Source organism: Taudactylus pleione, unplaced genomic scaffold (assembly GCF_031769625.1).
Source record: "Taudactylus pleione unplaced genomic scaffold, aTauple2 ptg000156l, whole genome shotgun sequence".
NCBI classification, from domain to species: domain Eukaryota; kingdom Metazoa; phylum Chordata; class Amphibia; order Anura; family Myobatrachidae; genus Taudactylus; species Taudactylus pleione.
Genome location: NW_028284558.1, coordinates 21551120 through 21567283, shown reverse-complemented (window position 1 = coordinate 21567283; position 16164 = coordinate 21551120). Strand labels below are relative to the sequence as shown.

The 16164-nt window shown below is 44.9% G+C and overlaps 1 protein-coding gene across 1 annotated transcript in view; it reads right to left on the bottom strand.

Moving 5' to 3' along the window:
• Window positions 1-7947: 7947 nt before the first annotated feature.
• The window catches only part of KYNU (kynureninase), a 163205-nt gene continuing 154988 nt past the window's right edge, over window positions 7948-16164 (bottom strand). The window contains exons 13-14 of the mRNA XM_088474915.1: window positions 11123-11353; window positions 7948-9337 (exon numbers count right to left, since the gene is read on the bottom strand). Of these exons, the coding sequence (XP_088331041.1) occupies window positions 9194-9337; window positions 11123-11353 (375 nt within the window). The 3' untranslated portion in view covers window positions 7948-9193. The remainder of the gene's footprint in view (window positions 9338-11122; window positions 11354-16164) is intronic.

Below are 16164 nucleotides of genomic sequence, written 5' to 3'. Positions count from 1 at the left end.
TTCTCTCTCTCAGCTCACCCTATTTCTCCTATGTCTCTCTAGCTTCCTCAGTTCCTCCTCCCTTTCTCTCGGCTCAACCTGTTCCTTCACTCTCTCGCTGCTCTCCCTATTTCTTCTCTCTCTTCCTACACCCCATATTTCTCCTATGTCTCTCCTGGCTCCCCATATTCTCTCTCTCTACCCCAGTTCCTCCTATTCCTCCTCTCTCTCTCCTAGCTCTCCCTAATTCTCCTATGTTTGGTCCCCTCTTTCCTTCTCTCTCACCAGCTGTCCAAATTCCTCCTCTCTTTTTCTCCTGGCTCCCCCCTTTCCTCCTCTCTATTTCCTGCCTCTCTATTCCTTTTAGTATGTTGCTATTTCAAACCTGCAGATCCATGTAGTATTAATATTGTATACAATATATTTTTTATTATATTTCTATTTTATAATATTTATGTGCAAATATTCATATATGTGTATGTGAATAAGGAACACTATTGTGTGACATAACGTGAAAAAGGGACACTACTGTGTGACATAACGTGACTATGGGGCACTACCGTGTGACGTAATGTGAAAAAGGGACACTACTGTGAGACGTAACGTGACTATGGGGCACTACCATGTGACGTAATGTGAAAAAGGGACACTACTGTGTGACGTAACGTGACTATGGGGCACTACCGTGTGACGTAATGTGAAAAAGGGCCACTACTGTGTGACGTAACGTGACTATGGGGCACTACTGTGTGATGTAATGTGAAAAAGGGACACTACTGTGTGACGTAACGTGAATTATTAGGTGGCTACGTCCCTTCCAGCAAAACTACGCCTGAATTTTTTTGCGCGTGCCTTCGGCAAGCGCTCTCCCTGCTTCCCCTATAGTTAAAGGTACAAACGCTCTTTTGTTAAAATGTGTAATTGTGGCACTGCTTTGGTGTGCACAGATATGTCCTCTGCGTTAAGCACCCCTGCCCTAAAAAAGTCCTACAGTGACCACTATCTAATCTTCTACAACTGCTAAACTATCGCTTGGAAAATGCTTTCCCCTTTCTTTGTGTATGACCTACACCAGTGAAGTGCCAGCTTTACCCACAGATATCTGTCCAATCTGTCTGGTGGGAAAGATAATCTGGTCCAATTTCCAGCATCTGGGAGCAAATTTCTATTGTTATTTGCTCCCATACATTCCCAGATTTTCTGTCCCACCACACGAATTGGACAGATGTATCTATAGGTGTCTGCACAACTTAACAGAACCAACACAATACCAAATGTTTGACTGCCATGCAGGATGTGCTCTGTTGTAAGTATTTTAATAGATAATGATGTGTACTTGTCTGTTCTAATATTAATTACATTTGTACATTTGTAAGAGCATAGACTAAGAAGTGGGAGGGGTAAGGAATAGTTAGGGGAGGAGTCTATGCCAGGAGACAGATGCTGACGCGAGGTGGGCCTGTGTGCCAGGGCCTATTTTTAGTCCCAGTCCGGCCCTGCATACATCCCTAGCCGGCATTCTACTGTCAGGATTGTGACCGGCGGCCGCAACTTAACTACATCCCGTATAGAGGGTTCAGTAGTGTAAGGTATAGAAGTGTCAGCAATGTAATGTAGGGTATAGAGGGGTCAGTAATGTAGTATTGGGTATAGAGGAGTCAGTAATGTAGTGTAGGGTATAGAGGGGTCAGTGATGTAGTGTAGGGTATAGAGGGGTCAGTAATGTAATGTAGGGTATAGAGGGGTCAGTGATGTAGTGTAGGGTATAGAGGAGTCAGTAATGTAGTGTAGGGTATAGAGGGGTCAGAGATGTACTGTAGGGTATAGAGGAGTCAGTAATGTAGTGTAGGGTATAGAGGAGTCAGTAAAATAGTGTAGGGTATAGAGGGGTCAGAGATGTACTGTAGGGTATAGAGGAGTCAGTAATGTATTGTAGGGTATAGAGGAGTCAGTAATGTAGTGTAGGGTATAGAGGGGTCAGAGATGTACTGTAGGGTATAGAGGAGTCAGTAATGTAGTGTAGGGTATAGAGGAGTCAGTAATGTAGTGTAGGGTATAGAGGGGTTAGTGATGTAGTGTAGGGTATAGAGGGGTCAGTAATGTAGTGTAGGGTATAGAGGGGTCAGTAGTGTAGTGTAGGGTATAGAGGGGTTAGTGATGTAATGTAGGGTATAGAGGGGTCAGGGATGTAGTGTAGGGTAGTGAGGGGTCAGTAATGTAGTGTAGGGTATAGAGGTGTCAGGGATGTAGTATAGGGTATAGAGGAGTTAGTAGTGTAGTGTAGGGTATAGAGGGGTCAGTAATGTAGTGTAGGGTATAGAGGGGTCTGTATTGCAGTGTAGGGTATAGAGGGGTTAGTGATGTAATGTAGGGTATAGAGGGGTCATTAATGTAGTGTAGGGTATAGAGGGGTCAGTAATGTAGTGTAGGGTATAGAGGGGTCAGGGATGTAGTGTAGGGTATAGAGGGGTCAGTAATGTAGTGTAGGGTATAGAGGGGTTAGTGATGTAATGTAGGGTACAGAGGAGTCAGGGATGTAGTGTAGGGTATAGAGGGGTCAGTAAAGTAGTGTAGGGTATAGAGGGGTCAGTAATGTAGTGTAGGGTATAGAGGGGTCAATGATGTAGTGTAGGGTATAGAGGAGTCAGGGATGTAGTTTAGGGTATAGAGGGGTCAGGGATGTAGTGTAGGGTATAGAGCGGTCAGTAAAGTAGTGTAGGGTATAGAGGGGTCAGTAATGTAGTGTAGGGTATAGAGGAGTCAGTAATGTAGTGTAGGGTATAGAGGGGTCAGTAATGTAGTGTAGGGTATAGAGGAGTCAGTAATGTAGTGTAGGGTATAGAGGAGTCAGTAATGTAGTGTAGGGTATAGAGGGATCAGGGATGTAGTGTAGGGTATAGAGGGGTCAATGATGTAGTGTAGGGTATAGAGGGGTCAGTAATATAGTGTAGGGTATACAGGGGTCAGTAATGTAGTGTAGGGTATAGAGGGATCAGGGATGTAGTGTAGGGTATAGAGGGGTCAGGGATGTAGTGTAGGGTATAGAGGGGTCAGTAATGTAGTGTAGGGTATAGAGGGGTCAGGGATGTAGTGTAGGGTATCTGAGGTCAGGGATGTAGTGTAGGGTATAGAGGGGTCAGGGATGTAGTGTAGGGTATAAAGGGTCAGGGATGTAGTGTGGGGTATAGAGGGGTTAGTATAAATACTAGACTTGCTCGCAAGGTTCGGTCGCTCGCTGGCGAAAAGGGGCTGGATATTCAAATTCCTCAATCGCACTGCGTGGAGTAAGGACGCCCTCTATGTCTTAGCGAGCTATGGCACTGAGCGCTCGCTAGTGTATAAAGACGCCCCCTTTCCCCTCGCAAAATACACGTCATCTCCTGGAATTGTTTGATTAATCGGTAACATCGAGAGCCATCGGAGCTGCTCGCAGCCCTTGAGGTTGCCTTTCCCCGCAGCAAGCACTGTGATCAGTGCTGGCAGAAATACATGCAGGTGACGTGTACAATTATGCTACTTTGCTAATTATGCATGCCCATTAAACGGCGTTTTGTAGGCCTGACACACCTGCATCCGCAACAACACTCCTCCGTTTACAAGCACCTTCCCCTGTTACCACCCACAACGGCACTATCTGTCACTCAAACTAGCAACCTGATAGTGGCTTACAAGCAACCAAAATCCGATCGCCTTGCACCACATATCATTTTGTTTAAACTGAGATGTTAATTTTTTGTATGGGGGACGAACACCATAGGAAATTGTCACTCTGGGCTCCATTTGATCTAGAACCGGCTCTGTAAATGATATTTGCAAAATCTCCCCCCTTCCCCGCAACTGACAAATCCCCTAGTGCGGGTGGCTGCAGCCTGTTTTCACTGATATCCCTGTGTGACTATGCCTTGAGGTCTCCTTATGCTTATCTGACCTATCAGGACACTGCTGAACTGTGGGCCTGATTCAGCCCCGCTCGCAAGCAGGTCGATGGTGGCCCAGTGCGCACGCGCGGCGTGTGCAATGTGCGAGCGCAAGCCCCGGAGCGAGCGCAAAAAGCGCTCGCTCCGGGACTCACTACAAAAGGGGCGGCTGTCGATGTTCAGGTCCTGGAGGTGGCGTTATCCAGGGTCTCCCCCGGTTACCGGACTCCTGCCCTGGGGGGAGAGCAGAGCCGGGAGCCGGCCCCAGTGATCAGCTGTTTGGTCTAAACAGACCACATGCTGATACAGTGGAAAAAAAAAACAGTAAAAAAAAAATTTACTTACCTGACTCCAGAGACCGGTGGTCGGGGCTCCGGTGATGTCCCCCATCCTGTCAGCTGGTCTCCCATGCTGTACTGCGTCCCAGTCATCAGGTGATCGGGTCCCAGTGCAGTATGGGATATCACCTGACCGGAGGATATAGAAGACATCACAGGAGCCCAGATCATGCAGGTAAGTTGAATTAAGGGAGAGGGGGTGTTGCCGGGGGGTTCCGCGATTGCAGGGGGCGGGGCTTAATGACAATGGCGGGGCTTAGCAATGGGGGGGTAACAGCGGCGGCTGGTTGGCGCATGCGCGGGGCACTAGTAATGGTATTTTTTTGCGAAAATACCGTGACTAGTGTTCGGATGGGATTCGCAGGGACAGAGCTTTCTTGCAAGCTCTGTCCCTGCCAGGGATTTGTAGTAAATCCATGTGATATTGCCTGAATTCGCAATGCGAATTCAGTCGGTAATATCACACTACAATCTGCATTAAAAATGCGGATTGTAGTACATAGATCCCTTAGTCTCAAGGTACATATTGCGGCACCTGCCTTCCCATTCCAACTGCCACTGCTGGCTATGCATCTCCAGTGTTCCACAAGCTGTGTGTCCTGACTCTTGGGGGTTGATTTACTAAAGCTTCTAAAATAGACAAGTGGTGATGTTGTCCATAGCAACCAATCAGATTCTAGCTATAATTTTTCTAGAAAATGAAACACAGAACCTGATTGGGTGCCATGGGCAACATCACCACTTTAGAAAATATATCGCTTGGTGCCAATGTAGGCTGAGCATAGCTCCCATATCTGCTCTGCTGTTTTCAGTAACTTTATAATTCTATTTAATTATTCTTATTAAAATAGGATTTTTTTTTTTACACATTAATTTCATTTACTATTTGGGGTAAATTTACTAAGAATCGAGTTTGGGTGAGTTTGCAAAATCATGGCGAGTTTAGCCTGTTTTTCAAATTTTCAAAGACCAAAAAGGTGTGAGTTTGGAAGTGAGTTTTCTCTACTCACTGTTAAAACTCATGTGAGTTTGCAAACTCGACTAAACTCACAATCGGCTAAACTAGGAAGTACTTTACATGGAAAAGTTGCAACTCGCTATTTACAAAGAATCGAGTTTACAATCTGGGGTGAGTTTGTAACAATAAATTGATGTTTCAAATAGACCACCTCCTCCAGGTAAGTATGTGTGAGTGGGTAGGTGTATGTAATAAACTTTTACTTGTCACAGTGTGTGTATACTGTCATTATTTAACTATTTATTTTACAGTGGGGGTACGGGTGCCAGCCGTCTTCTGGCACTTGTAGTTCCACAAGTGCCAAAGGGCAGGCTAGCTGGCACTTGTAGTTCCACTGTAAAATACAATAGTTTACATTTATTTACCACTTTATTACCTCCGTACCCAATGCTCCAGGGGTTGCGGGGAAGAGCCCCGGGCTTCAGACCAACTATCTCACCTGTCACAACCACCTATTAATCTGGCAGTTTGTTTTGGTTCATTTTGTTGTGATTTTTTTACACAACCAGTGGGGGATTTTACTTAGGGGCTGCAGCCCCCCTAGTAAATTCTGCCACCCCCAGTGAGCTAGTAAGTCTGTGCACTGGCCTCACTGGCAGTGGCTTCCCATTGGAAGTGCTACCAGCCAGTCACACACAGGTCAGGCAGTCCCAGAGGGAGGTGTTTTCTCCCCCTTGACTGCCAATCCGGGCCGCGATAAACATGGAGGGAGCTTCCAATAAGAAGCTTTTCTGCCTTTTAGGTGAGAATACCATAAAGTGATAAGCTACCACTTTATTTTAAGTTCTGACATGGCTTTCACAATGCAGATGCATGGTCATCAGACCGCACATGCATTAGTTCCTGGAGAAGAAGCCTTTGGCTCCCTCTCCATTAAAAAAAATGGCAAACTGCATTCTATAAAAAGAGGACATTAGTTCTTAGGGGCCGAGTTTAGCTTTTCGGAGCTTGGTATATCTTGCAATTTTGCAGTCCCCATAGAAACTTATGGGAGCTGCTTTTGCAACACAAAATCTGGGATCTTTTTTTCAGTACCTTCCTAGATCCTGAATATATGCCGAAATCCTCAGAACACGTATGTTTGAAGGAGTATTTGCGTAAAGCCGGATACATACATACAGTATGTCCTTTAGCCTTATTTACATATGGAGGTTTGTAATTGGAGTCACACGCAGTGTCCATGTTCCTGGAGTTAAATGATTTTCTTTTTGCTACTGCTTGTGCGAGAAATTCCCTCAAAACTCTCAAAGTGTGGCCTTTATCTTCCATGCTCTTGGAAGTTAAGGAGCCCACTTTGAGGAAGTCCAGTTATATGGACGAAACACACCAATGAGCTCCTCCCCACAGTGAGTCTGACATTACACTCACTAATGTGGCTTCTCCTGTATCTGTGGTGTACTTCTGCCAGCGCTCCACTATCAGCATCTGGTACAGCAGTATACAGAAGGCATCCATCAGCTACAGTGACTGGGCACTCTCTGTCCATCATTGCGGCGGGTCCACCAGCAACCAGAGCAGCAGCCACTGGAATCCTGCTCGCGGGACCCGTTATGGGCCGACAGTGGCACTACAGAGTTTCCAGCTTGAATTTACTCTTATACTGTCCGTATAATTTGCCACAATATAGTTACTGAGTGAAACTTCTGCTGCTACATAATGACAACACTGTATTGGATACCCATTGTTGCTAATGACTCAAAACTTGACCTGCTGATACTGGAACTATTCCTGCTGGTATTATTATAAATTACCCACAGGTGCTTTATAGACATATTTCAGGTTTTTGCTGCTATCGGATACATTTGTATCAAAAGGAAAGGAGATCCCTCACTTTGGTGTATTAGCTACATTTCTGCTGTTTGTGTCTGTTTGCATTTTTCATGTTACTTTAATATCTTTTATATGTTTTTACTGTGCAATTAAATGTGAATGTATTTTACCAACAGACAGTGGGTGGATATAGAATTATCTCAGCACAGACTTCAGCGCTAGTAACCTCTTTCTTTATTTCTTGTTTCTGTATATACAGGGAAGCACTATGTAATGGCACAGAGGGCCTGATTCAGCAAGGAACGCAACTACTAATACACACGCAATCCGCCGATTGTTGCATACTGCGCATGTATATGCATCACAGTGCGCATGCGCAAACCAGCCACTGCAATCGCAGCGGCTACGCAGACCCATCGCAGAGTGATTGAAGGAAGTGCCGCTTGTGGGTGGTGATGGGGGGTAGGGTTGGTCGGGGAAATGCAGGCGTGCCAGTGCGTTTGAACGCCGTTGCATGGATGTGCTTAAATTATCCACTGCGATGTGGTATGCAGCCTGATGCCTGATAGCGTATGCTGAAATTAGCAGTTCCTGAGTAAGGTCAGACTTTGTGCAAGTGTGTGAAACGCTGCGATGGTACTCGATTTTACCGATGGTTTCACAGTCTTGCTAAACATTACGGATGTATGTAAGGTAAAATGAGCGTCCTTATGTAGTGCTGCTACGGCATAGCGATCGCAATGGATTAACATACTATCACAGTTGAACTGCGTGTGTAATCGCTATTGCATTCGCAGTTGCGATCCGTAATGAAAGAGGCCCAGGGTCGCAAATGGGCAACCACCAAAAGAAGCATCTGTGGCTGCAAGTGCTTCCATCACAGATGCTTCTCCGCCACTACCACCAACCGCACACACAAAGAACCATAGAGAGAACATCTAATGCCTTCTTCAATTTATATTGTTATCAATTATTTACATCTACAATGAAAACCGATTTTTTTTTAAAATATATATTGTTTGTATTCCAGCACTGTAAAAAGATACGTTTTTTGATCATTTCCATAAAGACTTGCAAATAGTTTCCAGCATTTTGAAATTACAGTAGAGTACATGATGAAAGGGGTAAATAACAAATGATAAATAACTATTATCTAGTAATGTGTAGTGGGGGAAGGGAAGTAGAAGTCTATTACTGTCTAGTGAACAATAGAATGAGTGCGAGACCTCTGCGGCCCCTGATATTGGGTAGGAATCAGTGTCATGGTAACATTATTGAGAAGCTATAACAGGAACTTTTTATACTGGCTTGGTATAAAGGACAAGCAAAGTAGCCATAAGCCAGGGTCAACTGACACCTCCCTATAAATTACTTATTAACTTCCTGCTATTACAAAGTAATCTTGGGACACTCCAGGTACAATATATAATAATAACATCCCAAACATGCTTTTTATTTTTTTTATTTTATATACCAAATGGAAAAAAATTAGGGTCTGATGCAAAGTTGGACTTGAATCGAGAACACGTGCTCCCGCATTTTGCAGTGCGCTCGCCTCCTATCGGTACAGATGGCTACTAGTCATTTTCATTAGGGCACACATGCACCTGCATATACCTGGCGCAAATGATAAACTTGGATATAGGCGTATTTACACTTAATACTAACTCTGAATAGTCCACAGTGGCATCGAAACACAAAAAGTGAACGTTGTCTATATTTTACAGTGCAATTACGCCTCTTCAGTTAAGAGTAGATGTGATTGAAATGTGCATAACTCTGCATTGGTGGTACTTGCATACATTCGTTCATGTGCAGTATGAACAGGGCTGTAGAGAGCTGGCCCAGGCCAGGGAACATGGCCTAATCGCTGGAGACGTGGCTACGCCTCCTTAGGAAAGAAAGAAAAACCTTTCTGCACACTTGGGAGGGGCAGGTAAGAAGGAGCAAGGGGCAGTGTCGGACCCGAGCCAACACCAGGCTCCTCCAACAAGCCCGAGGCCCAGGTAATTAGTACCCGCCCCCCCTCCCCTCTCGGTGCCCCTGAGTGTTAAAACACGCAAACAGGCACACATTCAACTCTGCATCAGGTCCTTTATGTATAAATGTGGTGTAAAGTTTTCAAACAAATGATAGACCTAGTAAACATCATGCAATGCTGAGAAGAAACTTTAGAGTGCCTGGTGTGGTTCCAATGTTTTCTTAACACTCTCCAATGCTTCTCCCAGGTTATCAATAAATTTGAAGACATCATAGAAAGAGTTGTAGAGAGGTGTTGGTGCTATACGTAGACCATTGGGCTCCCGCATATCACACTGCAAAAAAAAATGGGTTGTAGTTTCATTATCTATGAGACTATCAGGACTTTTGTTTAAGCAATAAAATTCAGTCACATAACTCGTGAGGGACTCCACAGTGTAACTTACCTCAACACATCTTAAAACCTATTCCTCAGGTACTCCAAAAAGTACTATGGGTATGCTATTTGTAATAGAAAATATCCCCTTTAGAATGTAAGCTCTTGTGAGCAAGGCCCTCTCTCACTCTGTGGCTCTATGTAATTATGTAATCTGTGGATTTTAATTATGCATATTTTTCAAGTTGTGAATTTGTCTGTAGCAGTTCTTTTTTATCACCCATGTGCTATTTAATTTGTGATATTTACAATTCACTATGGGCCTAATTCATGTTTGTACACAATTGCATTCGCAATTACACATTTTTACGCTTCGGAACTGCTAATCTTATTAAGTGAAGATGCCGCCCAGAAAGAAGATAGACACCCACAGGAGCCATCGCAAACTCATTAGCAACTGTGTACGCATATGCAGACTATTTGCAAAGCAATGGAATATCGACTGCTAGGGATATCCTATGGATGCGCAGACTGGCCACGCAAGTAGCATCGCAGGTGCCATGTTTCACTACATACACGATCGCAGCTGACGGCAGATTGATGCCCCAAAAACGGCCATGTCTGTCAATCACTGTGTGATTACATCCTCACTGCAAGCAACATTGCAGTGTGATTGCCGTGCATACGTAGTCGGTCAATAATCGCTCAGTTGCTTGAACATCAGTATTACATACAAACATGAATCAGGCCCTATGTACATTACTACAGAACGAAATAATGTACAAAAAAGAGAATCTTAGGCAGTTTCCCATTTAACAATGCAACCTTCCACCATATTAAAAATGATCACACATACAAAATGGCCTCAGCAAGTTCTTTATTCACTAATGCTTATCACCCAACAGTTCGTGTTCTTTACCAGGTGGTGTGCATGGTAAAAAAGGGTCAATGGCGCAGTCTGGAAGGGATCAGAGCCATGGCCAAGTAGATCTCCTTGTTTTAATACACAATTATTGGATGTATTATCTGGTTAAGGACAAGGATTTTGTAAGGTAGACGCAAGGGAGTTGGGGTGTAAAGTCAACTAAAAAATTTGCAACCAAATTCAAAAATGTTGATGAATAGTGTAAGTAAATGTAAATAATAAGGAATTATTGGCAAATGTAATGGGAATCATGTACCCTTTATTTTAGTGTAAAATATATGTCAATTAAAAATCACTCCGACATTATAAACCCACAAAGCTGCAGAGTCTTTTAAGATACTTTTAATATCCTTTTTTTTATTACGGTAATGGGGTTTATCAGGTATTAGCTATAACAAAACATGATTTGGGGAAAAAAACAGTTTTTATTGTCTACTGTACATTAACCTTCTGTATTTTCCCCTCACTGATAGTTATACACTCCTGCTTCTCAAAATACTTTCTTAATGAATCAAGTATCATCAATACTCTCCAAATGTAAGGATTTATTTTACAGGATAAGTTACCTGTGTCTCATGTGTATTGAGTTTTATAACATACAAAACAATGCCATAAGCACTGCTTTGAGAAAAGAAAACAACAAAGATTCAGAAACGGCATGCTACAATCAAGTCTGTCTTTATAAGCCTTAATGCCTGGTGATATATTACTGTGATTACCCCGGCAAGTGCCATTTTATTGAATGCATTTGTTAAATGAAATAGTTGTTGACATTGTTAATTTGCAAACGCATTGATGGCAAAGGACAATATCACGTACCACAACGCCTCTCTTCTCCAGTTCTTTGTAAACAGCTTTTATGGGCAGGGAAATAGTCAGGGAGAGCTGACAGCCTCTGTCTTCAAAGTGAGAGGGCGTGATTATTTTTGCATAAGGTTTCTTGGGTTCAGCAATGTTTTCACTGTAATAATGCTTAATTAAATACTCCAAATAACCAGTCAGTAAAATAGACTTTTTTCTTAAGGCCTTCATGCTGGTTTGATCGAAGACCTGTGTGAAAAAAATGAGACATTTAAAATGCAAATGGATAAACAGATTACTTTAAAGATTCCATTTACTGTTTATGAATTAATAACCTAAAGTTGGACTGTAGAATGCTTTGCTGATCAGGTAAGTGGATACATGGCCAAAGCAATAATACATTTACCTGTCACGCACAAAAAATAAATACAAATCTAAGGGCCTGATTCAGACCCACTCGCGAGCGGCTGTCCGCTCGCAAGTGGGTCGATGTTCTGGACTGAGCATGCGCACGACGGAGGGAGCTCCGTTGTGCGCATGCGCCAGACGCGACGGAAAGTCCTTCGCTCGTTGTGTCTGATCAAAGGGGGCGTGCTGTCGATGTTGATTGACAGCACGCCCCCTTTGGTAGGTGTGCCGGGGGCGTGCCTCCCTGACGGGGGCGTTCCCACGGGAACGCCTCCCGTCAGAAGCCGGCCCACTGACATCACTAGTGATGTCAGTGGGAGTGATTTTGGCTCTGATAGAGCCAAAAATCACTCCGGAGCTTGCGGTTGAAAACCTCAACCGCAGGCTCCGGCTCGCAGTTTCGATGGTCGCGATGGTCAAGACCATCGCGGCCATCAAACTGCACGCTCGTATAGCCTGTGGGTGGTAACCCACAGCTATACGAGCGTCCAGGAGGACGCTCCATTTTCATGGAGGCAGGCCCTCATTCAGAGCGTGCGCTCTGCTCAGAGCGTACGGCTCTGAATGAGGGCCTAAATCCCTTCATTTAAGAACTATGAATCCATTTCAGATGAAAAATAGCTTTACAAATATATTACACACTCATGCCAATTGTATTTAATAATTTCCACTACATTCAATTCATTTAAAGCAGGAATTCCAGATAAAAGTTTTTTTTTACTTAAATAGCAAGTTGAATACTTTTTCAGCATGCATTAGATTTTTCTATCCAACAATAAATCAATATCTCTTTCAAAAATCGCTTTGGAGGAAAAACAATCATAGACTCTCAGCATGTAATTTTATGGCAGAGAGAGGAAAAGAAGGAGAGGATGTCATAGTGCAGATTGAGCTCAGAGAATTCTTTCAAAGCCTCTCTGCTCACTATATCCTGTGCCATGTGATTGTGGTTGCCATGGTAGTCCATCACACTTTCTACAAGTAAAAATCCTTAATAGCCGCCTGCAAATGTAAACTAAGAAAACATTATAATTATCAATAAATTACTTTTGTTTAATCCTTGTTTATTGAGTACCTGTATGACCATAATGAACACTACACGTAGCCTACAATAGGAAAAAACATTGGTATATTCTCCAAACAAAAAAAAAAATAGCATATAATAAGAGAAACTATGAAGAAACCATGGACTACCAATATATTCCTAAAGCTTGCCACAGTCATATATACCTGTAGAAAAATTACAATTCATTTTTTTATGGGATTGTTCTTTTTAAATCTACAGTATATAAGCCTGAATGCTAATGTTTGCATTATGCAATCAGGGGCAAGTGGGATCCCAGACGTGAAATATATAGTTTGAATGGTGACAAAACACAGGCTCAGAGGTGCAGAGAGGAGGGGGGCAGTTATTAAGTACCAGGGCCTGGGCTTGTTTAAGAGGTCTGGCAATAGCCTGGGCTAGCTGTGCAGAGGGAAGAATCAGGGGCACAGTGTGAGTAGAGCTGGAGGGGACAGAGGTCTCCGTGAGAGACAGGCTGTCCATGATTTTATATTCCACAATTCAAGTGACTGACTGCCAGAATTACCCACCTGGTTCCCGGCAGCAGAACAGTGGTAAGATTACCACCAACGAAAGCGCCCCCACTACAGTGCACAGTGTGGTTACTGTATTCTCGTAGGGGCGCAGCTCTTCATCTTCACATGCTGCTCCCGCTGACCTCTGCTTCACCACTTTAATTGGGACCGTCATTGTCACAACCAGACCTCTGCTCTTCCCTGTTTCCCACACATCACAGTTTAGGTACGTTTATTCCTCCTCATCCCCAAGAAAGGCTCCTATTTAGTGTTTGTGTGTTTCCATTTACCCCTCTGACCTAGCCCCCCATTTACTTCCTCAATTTGCTCACACTACCCACCTTTTCTATGTGCCCCTCACAACACTCTTTCCTGCACCCCAGTCACCCCTTTTTTTTTCACTTCACCAATCTTTATACTAGAGATGAGCGGTTCGGATTCTGTGGAATCCGAACCGCTCCGAACATTGGGGATCCGAGTCCACCCGAACCCTGTTCGGGTGTTCACCGCCTGACTCGGATCCCCGTTCGGGGCCGAACGGCGGCCGCCTGATGTCGGATTCTCACTAGAGAATCCGACATCAGGTCTCCTCGCGTGTAGGGCAGAGCGCAGTGATAGCGCTCTGCCCTACACAGACACAGACACACAGCCGCCAGCGGCAGCTGTGTGTTTGTTACAGCAGCCAATGAGAGTCACACAGACTCTCATTGGCTGCTGCACGGAGGGAGCCGGCTGGAGCTCACACATGAGCTCCGTCTTCCGGCTCCCTCCTCAGCGTGTGACAGAGCGGACGGCGCGGGAGCGGGGATACAGGTAAGTTTTATTTTTTTTATTTTTTTACTTGTCAAAGGTCCGGGGGCGCTACTGGGGGGGGGGTCTGCACTACTGGGGGGGTCTGCTACTGGGGGGGGGGCTATACTACTGGGGGGGCCATACTACAGAGGGGCCTGCTACTGGGGGGGCTATACTACTGGGGGGGGGGGGTCTGCACTACTGGGGGGGGGTCTGCTACTGGGGGAGGCAATACTACTGGGGGGGCCATACTACAGAGGGGCCTGCTACTGGGGGGGGCTATACTACTGGGGGGGGGTCTGCTACTGGGGGGGCCATACTACTGGGGGGGCCTACTACAGGGGGGGCCATACTACAGGGGGGGCCATACTACAGGGGGGGCTACTACTGGAGCAGCCTACTACTGGGGGGGCCTGCTACTGGGGCAGCCTACTACTGGGGGAGCCATACTACTGGGGGGGCATACTACTGGGTGGCATGCTAATGGGGGGCATACTACTGGGGGGGCCTGCTAATGGGGGACATACTACTGGGGGGGCCTGCTAATGGGGGGCATACTACTGGGGAGCATTCAACTGGGGGCACTGCATAGTGGACCGTACTACTAAGGGGACTGCATAGGGGGCACCACTGCTGGGGGACATTGTGTAAGGGACACCGCTACTGTGGGCATTGTGTAAAAGGGTCACTACTGTGGGCATTGTGTAAAAGGGGCACTACTGTGTGTCGTAACATAAATAAGAGACACTACTTTATGGTGTAATGTGAATCAGGCCCTATGTGCGGTGTAATGCTAATAAGATTGTGCACTGTGACTCCTAGGGCCGTAGCCCACTTTGTAAACAAGTACTGTGACTCTGCTGGCCGTACCCCACTGGGTGGGTGCACTACTTTTCATTTCTGCCACTGCTGTGTGGCAATGTGTCATAGATGTGCTTTATACTGTGGTGTCTGTGTCGTTGTGCCGCTGCTTTGTCGCTTAGTAACCAGTCAGCTCACTGCAACCTTTGGCCAATAATGTTGAAAACAATATTATAAGCTGTGATATGGTCTAAATTGACTGGAAATTAATGTTATTGAGGTTAATAATACTCTAGGAAGAAAAAAAAGACCAATTTATGTGATTTTAGCTTTTTTTGTCAATTTTTGTAAAAAAATCCAAATCCAAATCCAAATCCAAATCCAAAGCCAGTCACCGCAGTTTGGCAAATCCAAATCCAAATCCAAAGCCGGACGACGAATTAGAACCAAATCCAAATCCAAATCCGGCAAAAATGGTCCGGCGCACATCCCTACTTTATACCTTACCTTCTCCCTGCTCGTATGCTGAAGCTGCTGGAGTCCTGCTGGCCGCCGATAAGACAATACATGGAAGATCCTGAGCCTGGCAGGTAAGCTTAATCTACGGATTCTTATGATTTTTGCCCTATACTGCTGTCCAGCAGTCAAATTCACTGGCTTTGTCAGTGAAGGCTGCCCTATATGAATTGCACAGGGATTATGGTAGTACTTGCACCACCACATTATCTATACTGATTAAAATCTTTAGTCCTTGAATAAAGCATTTTTTTTATATGTGATGGTCTTAAGTTTGTTTAATTAATGTTATCTATTTTAGTGCAAATAATTTTTATTGAGTAATTGAATTACAGATCAAAAGGACGAACAAAGGGCCTGATTCAGAGATCGATGGAATTGCAGAGCCGCACACAAGCGGCTGTTCAATTCCATCCATTTAAATACTTCAAACAGAAAAAGATAGTGAAGGTCATGAGGCTAGTAGGTCTCCTTATAGCTCACTATGGGTAATGAGGACAGGTGGAAGAGCCAGAAGGTGGGATCTCTTTGTACTGACTCACCAAGAATTTCAGCCGAGAGCTTAAGTACTGCGTCCCTGGGACATTACTGCCATATGTGTTGTGGAGAGCCCACAGATGATGAACATCTCCAACAAATGTTGGGGACACCAATGTGCATTTTGCTTTAGACATTTGAACAGTATACGTTCAGGAAGCCGGCTGACGCAATGCCGGCTTCCCGACTACTGAATGGTAAAATGACAGGCGTAAAAAGCCTGTCATTATACCTACGCTGGGAGACCGGCGCCCGGCATCCCCATTGAAGTGATGCCGGGCGCCGTCCACGAACAGCCGCGGGGGGAGAGGGTTAGGTTAGGGGCTCCCGGGGGGGACTTAGGGTTCGGCACCCCTCCGGGAGGTTAGGGCTAGGCTAGGGGGAGGGAGGGTTAGGGTTAGGCACCCCCAGGGGGAGGTTAGGGTTAG